Source organism: Mus caroli, unplaced genomic scaffold, assembly GCF_978045245.1.
Source record: "Mus caroli unplaced genomic scaffold, Mus_caroli_1 scaffold_16, whole genome shotgun sequence".
NCBI classification, from domain to species: domain Eukaryota; kingdom Metazoa; phylum Chordata; class Mammalia; order Rodentia; family Muridae; genus Mus; species Mus caroli.
In genome coordinates this window covers 20,581,763-20,594,768 of record NW_028227271.1, presented here as the reverse complement: position 1 = coordinate 20,594,768, position 13,006 = coordinate 20,581,763, and the positions used below count along the sequence as shown (strand labels likewise).

General features: G+C 52.0%; 1 protein-coding gene across 2 annotated transcripts in view; it reads right to left on the bottom strand.

Annotated features, from left to right (window-relative positions):
• The window catches only part of Scube1 (signal peptide, CUB domain and EGF like domain containing 1), a 119,559-nt gene that overhangs the window by 43,192 nt on the left and 63,361 nt on the right, over positions 1 to 13,006 (bottom strand). The window contains exons 5-7 of one of the 2 annotated variants that reach the window (XM_021183319.2): positions 10,064 to 10,189; positions 5,238 to 5,354; positions 2,722 to 2,811 (exon numbers count right to left, since the gene is read on the bottom strand). In XM_021183319.2, the coding sequence (XP_021038978.1) occupies positions 2,722 to 2,811; positions 5,238 to 5,354; positions 10,064 to 10,189 (333 nt within the window). The remainder of the gene's footprint in view (positions 1 to 2,721; positions 2,812 to 5,237; positions 5,355 to 10,063; positions 10,190 to 13,006) is intronic. The other variant, XM_021183320.3, reaches the window with a different exon arrangement.

Here is a 13,006-nt window from a genome sequence, read left to right as displayed (position 1 = left end):
AAAATTTGGGAAGATACTAGGTTGGGTACCACTGCAAGGATTGGGTGAGGAGGCATAGCTCATGCTGCTTAGTATATCTCACATGTGTAAGTCTGGCTTCGGAGCTTCAACTGTGGACTGGAAGACTGAGAGTCTTGGGCTGCATCAATGAGAGAGAACTACTGTGGTCTGTGCCCTCGCAGAGGGTCCTCAGCCTTGGCTGGACCGTCTTTTATAACTCAGAACCCATAAGATATGAAGGCCGTTGCCGACAGGATTGTGTTAAGGGCCCTGTTCTGGGAGGCCTCCTTAGATGGTTTGGTCTGAATGGACCCTAGCTGTTCCCAGCTCTCTGGAGGGTTCTCCCCAGACCCCCCAAAAGGATAAGGTTGGCTTCGTTGGAATGTTCTCTCAACCTATGGGGTAGCACTCTGCTGTCACACCAGGGGTGGATCCACCTCTGTCCTGAGAAACCACTGTACCCTCTTTCTACTGTATGATTATCACCACAGTCAGTTGACCTTTCTTGTCCTGCCTGGTGCTGCCAGGAGTGGGGTTCTGAGCCTGAAAAGCCACCAGCACCTTCCCATGAATGATGCTGCAGGCCTGAGTCGAGGCTGGGTCACTTCCAGTCTCTAAACTTGGGAGCCTTGTAGTCAAAATAACACAGTTTGGGCAGAGAGTAGCAAGCCCCAAGAAGGAGTTGAGGGGCCTGGAGACTGACCTGCTTTAGTCCCTCTGTGTGTCACATCCTCTGGATGTGTGTGTGTGTCTGGTTTCCAATCATGAGAGTGATAATTGACTTGTAGGTATCTAAGGGATATGACCTCTGTGGTCAGGGCACAGATTCTCTCTTGGAAAGTTCCTAGCTTTGACAATTAGGGTGGTAGATGTGGTCTTAACCCTACACATCTTTTGTGGAGTCCACGATGAGAAGCTGCTGCCCAAGGGATGTATGACTCTGGGCTCCCACAGGGAAGGGAGGTTCTCTCGGCCTGAGAATCAGCCTGCTCTAGAGAGCACAGAAGGCCAGAGGGAGAGGCAAGGTAGGAAGTAGGGGGACAGAGCTATCCCCTCGCTATCTCTTCCTGAGGGGTGCGCCTTCTGCCTCCAGCTTTTCCCACTCCTCAAATAAACCCCATTTATAACAACTCTGGGGTGAAACCCGCAAGATCATCTAGGCGGTTCTATGACAACAGGGCATGTGGTCTTCACTCTAGTGAACCCCGAGTATGTGGTATCCTAGCCTGCCTCATCACACCTTTACCGTGTGCCCTGGAAGCTGGTCAGTACAGGGGTCAGTACACAACCTAAGGAGCCAGGTGACCTGGGACCCGGCCTATCATGGGATTTCCTGTCCCTCATCTTCCTCTCCTGCTGCCAGGTGCTTTCCCCTTGGCCTGTCCTCCCTCCCTTCCCACTTAGGATCTCAGCGACCCAAGCTACCTCTATCTAGCCTTAGACTCTCCTAAGGCAGTTTGCTGGTGTTCCCTCTCTGAGACCAACACCATCAGCTTGACTCAATTTTATCTCTCCTCCCTGTCTGTCTGTCTGTCTTTCCACACATAACCTGTCTCTGAATATGATGCCCTCTGACAAGCACAAAGCAAAACAGGATGCTCACCTCTACTATTCTCCAGATCCTGTCGGTTAACATTACCTGGGAGCTGTTCTGCCTCACTGAGGGTTGGTACCAACTACAGTCTGAACTCTTAGAGCATCCTAACTCTTTTCACAGGGCCTCTTTCAGAGAGAGGTTCTGAGAAGTCACATGGTTTCCAGCTGGGGCCTCCACAGTAGTGTTACAAAATGAGGTGACCTCTCTAAGACCTTCGTGCTCTGACTTCCAAGACCCACATGGCCATGATCCCTAAGGGTGCTCAGCTGTGTAGGGTAATGAGTGACCTGGGGCAAGCCAGGGACTCTCACTTTCCTTCTCTGAGAAATAAGGACTCTTCTACCCAGTCCTACAGCTGGAAAAGTTTATATGAGGCTCACAGTGTCACCGAGCGGGTTGTGACAACCCTGGAGGCTGTAGCTATGCACAGGGGGTACAGACAGATGGTACGGCCTATAGGCCTGCCACTTAGAGCAGGGACCCACTGATGGCCTGGGGAAGAATCGAATGCAGAGACCCTGTGTCAAGAGTGGTCTTTCTCCATCCCTTTCTCCTCGGCTGGTCTAGCAGCAGCCTGGCCAGCAGGTCCCCAGAGAGCACAGAATTCCTCCCACAAGGGTCCCAGTGGCCACTGAGTCTCCGTGTGGCTTGCTGACCCTCGGAGCCTAACATTCGTGTTGGTTTCTACAGGAGCAGAGGAGGGTTAGGCACTCAGGCCACTAGACAATGGGTGCTGGGTTCTTTGCTACAATATGCAAACAAAGAAATCAACGTGTTTGACGGAGGGCAAACTGTTTGAAAAAGGAAAACAACAAGTTCCCGTCTGCTGTGGGGCCTCCCCGCCTTCACAGACAACACATGGAGACCCCACACCTCACACACAGACACACGTCCTCATCCTTATGCTCACCCACATGCTAGCACATGTACAGTTTCACAAAGCAGCACACCTCCCCACCAGCATCTGTACAGTCCCGCATCAGCGCCCAGGCTCTCACACTCCCCGAAGCTGGCGTGTCACACGTGACCACATGCCGGGACCCCCCCAGGCCAGCATTCATTCACACTTACCCACACACCCAAAAAGGGCAGGGAGAACAAAGGAGGTGGAAGAAAAGTGTTACCCATGAGGAGCCGCCGTTTCACCCGCTTGTCCACATCAGCTACTGACGTGGCATTGAACTGAGAGCGCTCAATTGCAGCCTCATCCTTCTCTAGAACACAAGTAAGGGACAAACACGGAGCCAGTGGTTAATGAGAGCCCACTTCCCGCGGCCCAAGACAGTCAGCCTCTTGGCGTGGCGCACACAAAGCCAACACAGCATGCCGGGCCAGCGCGGTGCCCTCGCCAAGGGCTCATCCCAGGAACTTCCAGGCAGGTGTGCTCAGGGTAAAACAGAGTAGCAGCAAGGGTGGGAGGGGCGGCATGCAGACGAAGAAGGTGGCCACAACACAGACCTGGACACAGCCGGCACACGGGGCCCATGTGCAGACAGGCAGGGAGGGCGGCTGAGGTCAGAGCAGGAAGCCCGTGTGGAGGACACAGAAGCAGACAGCATGCCATAGGCTCACAGAGAGACGCAGTTACAGGTCCCCGTGGGCTCAAGCATGTAGGACATGAAGCACGGGACAAAGGGACAGGTTTGCGAGATCTGGTGATGGATATACCTGCGACAGCAGATGCCCTGTTACAAGGATGCTGCCACTCATGCAAAATTAAGAACGAGACTCACAGAGAAACGTACACATACATACATACACACGGAACGCTGGATTCCATTGGACAGACAGAAAATCCAGGGATCTGGGCAGCACTGGTTGCCTGCTTGTCTAGAGGACCAGAGCTAAGCATTCAAGTGCTTGACAAGGGACTGCAGAGAAGGAGCCGTCATTTTAGGAGCGTGCGGGAGGGAAACGGCTCGGGACGGCCAGGGAGCCTCCAGCCACTGGGCACCAAGCTGTGCCAAGACGCTTTGCTGGGCCTGGTGACAGGGAGCAAAGCGGGACAGGAGGTTTCTCATCCTGGCCAAGAGTTGAAGCCACAGTGGCTGGAGCTGGGTGGGTGGGTGGGGGATGGTTTCTAACAAGAGGGGATGGACAGGAAATGTGTGGCTTGGGAAAGAGATCCAAGCAGGGACTGTCACATGCAGCAGACATTAAAAAAAAAATTAAAATAAGAAGAGACAGGGGTGAGTGAGGTAGACACGGGCAAGAAGGGTTAGACCCAGGCTGGAGTTCATCTTCCCAGCAGCTGTCTGTGCTGGTCCAGCGGCTGCAGGGCAGGCTCGACTGGACACGGGGAAATGGGACAGACGAGACAGAGGGGAGACCGGAGCAGCTCAAGGGAGCTCTGGGCAGGACAGCCACGGGAGAGAGGTCAGAGGACAGGAGGTTCTAGATGGGATCAGGCTGCAATAGAGACACTGGTCTGAGACCTGCTTTGGCTTTTAATTATTATTATTTTGGTTGGTTGGTTGGTTTGGTTTTGGCTTTTGGCTCTGAGAAATGATTAATGAATGTCAGTTGTCAGACAAGACAGGCAATCAGGGACCATCACGAGAGAAGCAGCAGGGGATGAGGTAAAACGAAATCAAGGATGGCTGTCTGAGTGAAGAGACCACACAGAGGAGAGGAGAGCCACCACAGGCAGCAGGACAGCCCCCAACCACAGAGGGGATAGCCTGGGGTCCCTTCCCAGCCTCACACCCAGCTTTCCAAGACACCAAGGAGCAGCGACAGGGGAAGGGATAAGATAGCAGCTTGGGGACACAGATACATACATGGGTTCACCCAACACCTCTCTGTCACTCAAAAGCCCCTCAAGAAACACCCCGCAAGTTGATCATAAGAAATGGGGCCTTATCAAAGAAGAATCAAACATGATTCCCACCGACTCATGTTGGGTCTTAACAAGAAGACATTTTGGCTCCAAAGCCTGAATTCTTTTCTCTTATTATTATTATTTTTAAATCTTGCTATTATTTTTGAACAGGAGGAAAAAAATGTATTAGTAATCATTGCACAAAATAACCACAAGTGTTCAAGCTGCCCCTTGGAACATGGGCCTGGAAGAAAGAAGTAGCCGAGTCTCACTCGGGACTCCAGGGAGCAAGCAGGTGATAGGACAGGAGCAATGCTGAGGAGAGGGGACTTCTGGAGGGTGAGGAAGTCCGAGGGAGAGCCGGCCAGCTCAGAATGAGAAGCAGTCCCAAGCACGCACGCCCCACGCAGGGTGCACACCTCCACCCTCACAGGTAGCCATGTGCCAGGAAACTCCGTTTCCACATGGCTGCCAACAGCGCCCGGACCTACAAGTGCTCACGCAGACTCAGTGCGGCTGTTAAGGGTTCTCTATGTAAGAAAATTCCAGGGCGTTAGGGACAGAAGATACCCCCAAGCTGAAGCAGACAATTGGGAGACCCAACCTAGATGTCCCTAGGGTACTTGGTCCCATGGGACCAAGGGACCCAAGATAAATCCTCATAGAAGCTGCCTTTGGGATGCCTGCCATTCCCATTGGCCTTGTGGCGGCTTCCTCTTCTTGTCTCCCTTCTGTTTCCTTCAGAACTGGGGGAACCACACAAGGTACCTGCAGGGGCAGTATGGCACAGAGTGGTACCAGGTTACAGTGCCTACTTACCGATGCACGTCCGACCATCTGCATGTAAGGCGTACTTCTGGTGGCAGCCACACATGGGGCCCGTGTCCGTGTCCTCGCAGCTGTGCTGACAGCCTCCGTTTCCATAGTTACAGGTTACTAGTTAGTCCCAAAGTGTATACACGTGTGTATAAACAGAACAACAACAGACATTGTTAGTTTACAGGCACTGGTCTGCTTTGTGTGTGTGTGTGTGTGTGTGTGTTGAAGTAAAAGTTTGAGGTGGCTAGAGAACGGCATTTTGAAGACAGAGGGTAGCAGAGATGCATCTCTGTCCCTGAACCCCTTCAGGGTGTCAGGTAGGAAAGCTGGTCTATAGAGGTGAATGGGGAGGGCCCAACAGTAGACTCTGAGCCTCACATGGGAAAAAGGGAAAGGCTAGATACACATGCAAGACACTTTAACCCCATTGGTCCCATTGAGGTAGATGCCTGTTAACAACATTAGGACATAGAGAGTCAATTGTAGGGGAGATTACAGATGAGGTTCGAAGTAATATTCATTTTCTTAGTTCTTCCTATCTATCCTCTCTCTCCACTGCCTGTGTCTTGGCACAGGTAGAGAGATGTCTCTACGGATACCCCCGGTCCCCCTGCTCCTAGTTGTGAGGTATCTCAAGCTCTGTTTCCTCACTGCCCTGACCCTGACCCTGGAACTCCGCGATGCCCAGATAGACAGAACTTAAGCAAATTAGTGTCGCCTGGGGTGTATGCTGAGAACGACCTACATCATGTGGTCGGTGATGCCTGTGGCTGGAGGACTTAGGGTCCTTCAGCTCAGATGCTCCTGGCTGCCTGCATCCATGGAAAAGGGACTGCGCAAGGAGCTAGTCTGAGGTAGGAAAATGGTAAGTTCAAGTTTATTTAAACAAAGACTGCCACTGTCTAGGGGGAGGGAGACCACCAGAAGAGGACAAGGATCTAAGTCAGATCTCTCCCCGGGGCTCTGGGAGACTCTGCTTCATTATTCGAGGTGGCCAAGGTGACTGTCAGGACAACATATTGTCATAGAGACCTTGGCTGGATGTCTATACTCTGTCTACATGCGTTATCTACTTATGAAGTCAGTCTGAGGCCAGGCCTGATTAGAGAAGCATCAAATTCCAGAGCTGAGAGTTTGAGTTAGTCATGCCTATTATTAAGTAGATCCATTCAGATGGCTGGGAAGGGAGAGAGGTCCCTGGAGGTGACGTCATGGGAATGGCTTCCCTCTGCAGACAGGTTCCTCATATGCTTCTCCTTAGGAAAGAGTTATCATGACCCTCTGGGATCACTTGTCCCAAGAGCCCCTGGACCTTGGACAAATGTTGTCTCCATAGCAAGTAAGGAAAGGGTGAGAATTTACTGGATAGGGCGGGTATCTCTCTAGCATCTCAAACAGTCTTCAACACCAGAACCTCTCGGTGGTGTCCTCCTCTTGACCCAACTTCCAGGGAAGTCAGATGGCCCACAGGATCTCCTCCATGAAGTCTGTCCTTTCTCCACTTAGGGATGGTGGTCACAGGCCCCAAGTTTCCCCAGACCAGCATTCCCTCATGGGGACAGAAGCTTAGGGTTCCCAGAGGATGGGACAACCTCAGGCTGGTCGTTATGTTTTTGTGTTTTGTTTTGTTTTGTTTTGTCTTGTTTTTTAACTGAGAATTCTCTCCAGGGAGGGCACAGGGGGATCTTGGAACAAGGCATCAAGAGTACCACAGACAGTGCCTCTCTGGCTCGGCACGCTGGACTCTGGGAAGACAAAGATGGATAAAGGAATGTCCCTCATCTCTGAAAAGGAGCCTAGACTCTGGAGGGATAAGAGATTGGGGTACGGAGCCCTGCAGCCTCTCCACACCAGTCTAGAAGTTGCTGGGCCCAGCCTGGGCTCCTGAACAACTCTAGAGTCCAAGGTCCTTGAAACACAAGTGAGCCTAGGGCTCACGCAGGTCTCCCCAGCCCTCCCCAGCCCTTTATGCTGATCCTTGTCTTCGGCCTTGTTGGAGGAAGGGTCTCTTCTTGTTTACCACTGTGTATCTCATGTTAGCTGACCCGGGAGCTTCTAGGCACTCTCCTGTCTCCTCCTCTCATCTCACTACAGAGACACTGGGACGGCAGGCACACACTACTGTGAGTCTAGATATATCTGGGGATTTGCTCTTCCAAGCCATCTTTTTTTTTTTTTTCCCAAGACAGGGTTTCTCTGTGTAGCCTTAGCTATTCTGGAACTTGCTCTGTAGACCAGACCAGGCTGGCCTCAAACTCACTGGGATTCACCTGTCCCTCCCTGCTTCCTGAGTGCTGGGATTAAAGATATGTACAACCACCTCGATTTTCTTTCTTTCTTTCTTTCTTTCTTTCTTTCTTTCTTTCTTTCTTTCTTTCTTTCTTTCTTTTCTTTTCTTTTTTTTTTTGTATTCCAAGGCATCTTTAACCACACATCACACTAAGAAGGAACCAAAGTCAGACCTCCTGAGTCCCACCTTCCAGGGAGGCCATAGGGCCTGTCCCAACTCCTTAGAATTAGGTTCCCACATCCTTCTAACAGCCAAGCCGGTTATGCAGAGGAGTCTTGCGAGTGAGTCTTCTTGTGTGGCACTTGTCTCAGATGAATTATAGCAGTAAACTGGTCCAGCGAGCTCACCAGCAGCCCTCTTCCTTGTGTTGGCACGGAGCAAGTCTTCCGTTCTTGTCTGCAACCTGTGCCTGCTCCTGTCCTCACTTAGCACAAGGACTGGGAGAGCCGGCGTCGGCTCCATCTGCTCTGAAAGTGGCCAGGTAGCATGTGTTTTCTCTGAAGTTGGAAGGATCCATCACTGGGGTCAGGCTAGGGCCCAGGCTGCCTTGGTGACAGCCAACATGCATGTCTTTGGCGTTCCCTGGGAAAGATCTGGGAGTAATGGGGAAGACTGGCCCCTATCCTGACCACAGGCAGATGTCGAATGTTATCCTTGAATACAAGAGCAATTATCTTCTTCATCGGAGCAGATGTTTGAGATTCTGCCCCAGCCGCATGTGGTCTGAGGCGGTGATAGAACACATCGAATGTGGAAGGTTAAGGGATGGAGTTGCGGAAGGGGCTCCTGTCTGTGGTTGTAGAGAAGCCAGCATCCATGCTGCCACAAGACCTGCTGGTGGTGCGGCTGCTTTGAGGTCACCCATGCTCTGTTAATACGCCCAGTGATTGGCTCCCCGCATTGGACTTGGGTGCGCTCATATTCCTGTCTATCGATATCTAGGGCGAGCAGGCAGGCGCTTGTTTATATCTCTGAAGGAAAAGTTCACAAAACCCTGGAGATGAAAGTGCCTTCATTTGGGGGAGAGGGGTAGTTAGCATGGGAGGCTGAAGAGTGAGTCCCTGGGGACAGCGAGAGCAGCAGGTGCTCATGGGTCCTCAGGGCCTTGGCAACTCTTTGGGGAAGGTGAAGCCAAGAGAGTTGCAGTGACTGGGGATGGTGGTCCAGCTGGCTTCGGCCCAGGATGGAGGAATAAAGAAAAGCTGTGACCTTTATAGCGGCGTCGGTCAGCTCAGAAGCTGAAGCCCAGGCGGCCTAGTGGGAGCACATCCTTCAGGAGTCAGAAGCGGCCTCCTCTGGCCTGTTTCTGTATCCCAGCGCAAGACTAATGAAACCCGGTTCTGCTGAGTTGGAAGTAGTTTCTGAAGTCCCCTCAGTCCTCAGCATACCCAGAACAAATAAAACCCAGCCTGGGTATCCCCATGGCCAGTGAGCACAGCCTGCAGCCCACCGCCTTCCCACAAAGCTGTTCGCAGGGTATGTGGTACCCGATGCTCTGGAAGCCTTTGAATGCCTTAAGCTCCTGTTTCCTTTCTTAATTCCATTCTCACTCAAGGGCTGGATGCCCACGTTAAGAGGATGGACTAGGGATGGGTGTGTGGAGCACGCCTTTAATCCTAGCACTCTGGAGGCAGAGGCAGATGGGTCTCTGTGATTTCCTGGCCAGCCTGGTCTACATAGCAAGTTCTAGGACACAGTGAAACCTTGTCCCCATAAAACCCCCCAATAAAAAGAGGCTGGTCTATGTTGAGTCCTGGGACAGGTCTCCTCCAGGCAGGCAAGCAGGCCTTGAAATGGTATCTCTGGTCTGCTGCTTTCTTCAGATATGGGGCTCATGGTTATGCTCAGGCCTGTGGAGGTCCCTGAGTTCCGCTATTGATTGATTGATTGATTGATTGATTTTGAGACAGGGTCTCATGTAGCACAGGCTGTCATCAAACTCTTTATACAGCTGAGGGCGTCTTTGAATTCTCCTCCTGTATCTATCCAAGTGCAGGTATGCACCACCATGCCTGGCTTATGCGGTGCTGGGGATGGAAGGAACCCAGGCAAGGCAAGCACTCTAGTGCCTGAACTACTTGGGTCCTGATCTTTGAACCTGGGAAACTGTCAGCACCAGGTCCACTTCCTCCCATCCACCCCCTGCCATCCACCCTCCTTTACTACTTTATACTCTTCTGTCACCTAAGGCTTTTCAGGCTGATAGACAAAATGAGGCTTTATAAATTCTGAGCTATAGCCACCCCCCTCCCCAACAGGAGAGTTTGACTTCAGGACCCTCTAGATGGTCCAAGCCAGTGCCTGGGGCTGTGTTGATGATACCATACCAGGGATAGAAAACTCCAAACTGGGAAGTCATGACCCATCCCTCCAGCTTCCCAGAACCCTTCAGCAGACCCCGTCCTCCACCTACCCCAGGGTGCTGAGATCCCTCCCTGACCAACATCCAGCACCCTGAACAGACCCACCGCCACACACAAAAGCAATGGTAGGAGACGCGTGGGGGTGTCTGACCCATTTGCCTCCGTCTACCTACGTGTGCAGTCCTTCTGGTTTTGGGCAAGGTCAAAGCCGGGCCTGCAGTCACAGGCTACCCCACCTTTGGGCGTCTCCCGGCAGATGTGGGCACAGCCATGGTCTTTGTTCATGCAGTTCATACCCTCTGAGAAGAGAGACAGACAAGACAGAGGTTGGAGACCAGCCAAAGCGGGAGAGAGAAAAGCCCCAGGCTGTGGAGAGATGACTTGTAGTATCCCAGTGCAATGGTGAGTGTGTTTGGTCAGCTACTGCAGGCAGCACTCGCATGTATATGTACATGTGTGTGCACAAACACACTTAGCCACAGGTGCATTCTGCCACAGCGCCTGGGTCCTGTAAGGTACAGTCTAAATGACGTCTCTGAACCCATAGGCACAGCTCCTGCTTGACATCAGATTGCAGGGTTAGGTGTGTAACATCGGCCGGGACCATTTGGCCTCTCCTCAGCTGCCAATGGGTCCATGATACCTTTGTATCCACTAAGTAAGCTCTGTTTCCTCCCTGTCTGCCTGGCATTGCTTGGACCTCCTTATGATGACTCCAGTTGATGTTTATCTTCTTGGTGATTTGTGAGGAGTTTCCAGAATTTATGAGGTCAGGGGGTCAAGTGAGGGGTTGCAGGTCACAAGCCTATCGAGAGGCCACAGGCAGATCAAAGGGCAGAGAGCCGCTGTGTGCTGCACACTGGCTCTGGGACCCGATGTCACCTCCAGCTGAAAGAACTCGGTGAGTGAAGCTGTCTGGGGGAGGGAAGAAACCCCTGAGGTGGTAACATCTCTTCCTCAGGGGCCACACTGGGTCCTGGTACAAAGCAAGAGAGCGTAACTGTGACCCGGTGGGCTGTACATGGGCCGTTCATAACTTGGACATGTTTCAAGGGACAAGTCTCTGGCAGTTATACTATAGACCAAGAAAGTCTGGGGCTGGAGGTGTGGCTCAGTAGAGTGCTTTGGCTAGCATGGCAGCAGCCACGAGTTCTTTCCCAGCACTGTGATAAAGGTAAGAAAAAAAAAAAGCAGTCTAAAGTGAATTTACAGATGGAAATGAACTGCAGCCCCATTTTGTTCAACACCTGACTTATCACGATCTCCTCTTCTTCCTCCCTTTGATTTGCTCATCAGTTCAAGCCAAGCTGCAATAGCAGTGCAGAGAGAGGCTGACCAACTGCCTTTGACTTACTGACCCATGACAGACAGGCAAAACACCCAAGGCACCAAAGGAAGTCACACCACCCCTTTCCTCTCCTCAATTTTCAACAGCACCCAAGCCTGATGGTGGTGACGGAGGCCTGATGGCCCCTGTTCTGTAGTTACCGCGAGGGAGGTGACCTGTGGCCACAACCTATTTCTGTACAAACACTCACACCTCAGCTGGTCACCACTAACCAGGGTTGCTCCTGACCCAGTATGAGCCAATCCCAGCATGCAGCTTCATTAGAAAGCCCATGTAGGTTTGAGGAGGTGTGGACATCAGTCTGGCTTCCCCATAAGCCGTGTGCCTTCCCGTCTCTGAGCCTCACCCGTAAACATGCATGACACCGATACCCTCATCCTTGAGGGTTAGGTAGAAACATTCACCAAGACCACACACAGCCAGGAAGATGCCCAGTGCTTGGCTGGCATTCAACAGTCCAACTACCTCTGTGGACCCTGGCCTGCTCCTGCAGATCTGTGAGAGGCAGCTAGCTCCCTGATGGGTGCTGGCAGGCAGATGCAGAGGTGGCTTCAGGATAGGAACTTTCTCGGTCATTCAGCCACTTTTAGTTTCCTGGGATGCCCTGCCTGGCAAGAACCTGGCTACCAAGCAGCCTCCTTGACTCAGGATGGGCACTCTCAGTGGGCAGCTCACAGTCTAGGTCACGCTTACTCCTTGCTGATGTGGCTGCTCCTCTAGCTCTCCAGCAGTTCAGCTGTTCCCATGTACATTCTCCTGGGGGCCCACAATCCCATACTGCCCGCAGTATCCCCTAGCTTCCCCTTCCTGGCTCCTTCATCCTGTCTTCCATAAATGACTTCTGAAAAGGCTACCTCTGAGTCCATCCATCAGTTACATAAAGCCTCTTGACCCCCAGGTTATCCTCCAGGCCACAGTGATTTTGCAGAGCTGCCCCGAGCTAGCCCAGATCAATACCCCAACATACCTGGTTTATTGTTCCAGGCATGGAAGAGCCCATAGGCTCTGTTTAGCTCAGCTTATTTGAGGTGAAGAAAGGGAGATTGAATTTCCATTTCTAGCCAAAGAATTGCAACTTCTGTGAAGCCTCACACATCACCAGCCAGCCATGAATGTGGCCCTGAGGAGCTGGTGTGGCCCCGAACCCTGGACCACAGAGAGCTATGCTTTAGAAACTGCCATGCCTTCTCCTCCTGAGGATCTGTCGCCATCAAGTTTTTCCTTTCCAGTGTCCAGACTCTAGTCATGAGCTAAGGGGTCACACCCTGGAGAGACTCTGGGGCAGTGGTCCAACATCACTGTGGTTGCTGCAGCCGATGGTCAGTGGTGTGGCTGCAGGAAGGGACCAGGGAGCCACAGAGCTGGTCTTGAGGATGCAGCCAGAAGATTTCAAAAGTTTCCTCTTAGTCTGCTCTACAACTGATGTGTGTTTGTCTGTGTGTGTGTGTGTTCATGAGCTAGCACACACATGTGAAAGGCCTCTGTCCCCCACTGTAACCTTGGGGCAAAGCCAAGGTTCCTCAGCTTAGTCTCTTATCCCAGGCTCCCGTACCAAGCCATACAGTTAAAATCTTTGTTGGATTTAAAAGTTACATCTTAAAACTCACCACACGCAAACATAATGGTTTTCACCAAAAAACGATATTTTCTAGAATCAAGGAGAATGCAGGCCCAAGAGGCACAAGTTTGCAGTAGGCACTCGAAGCACTGGGTACCCGCCACTCCTGACTCACGGATGTGGTTCAGATTCCACATTGGAAGATGCTCC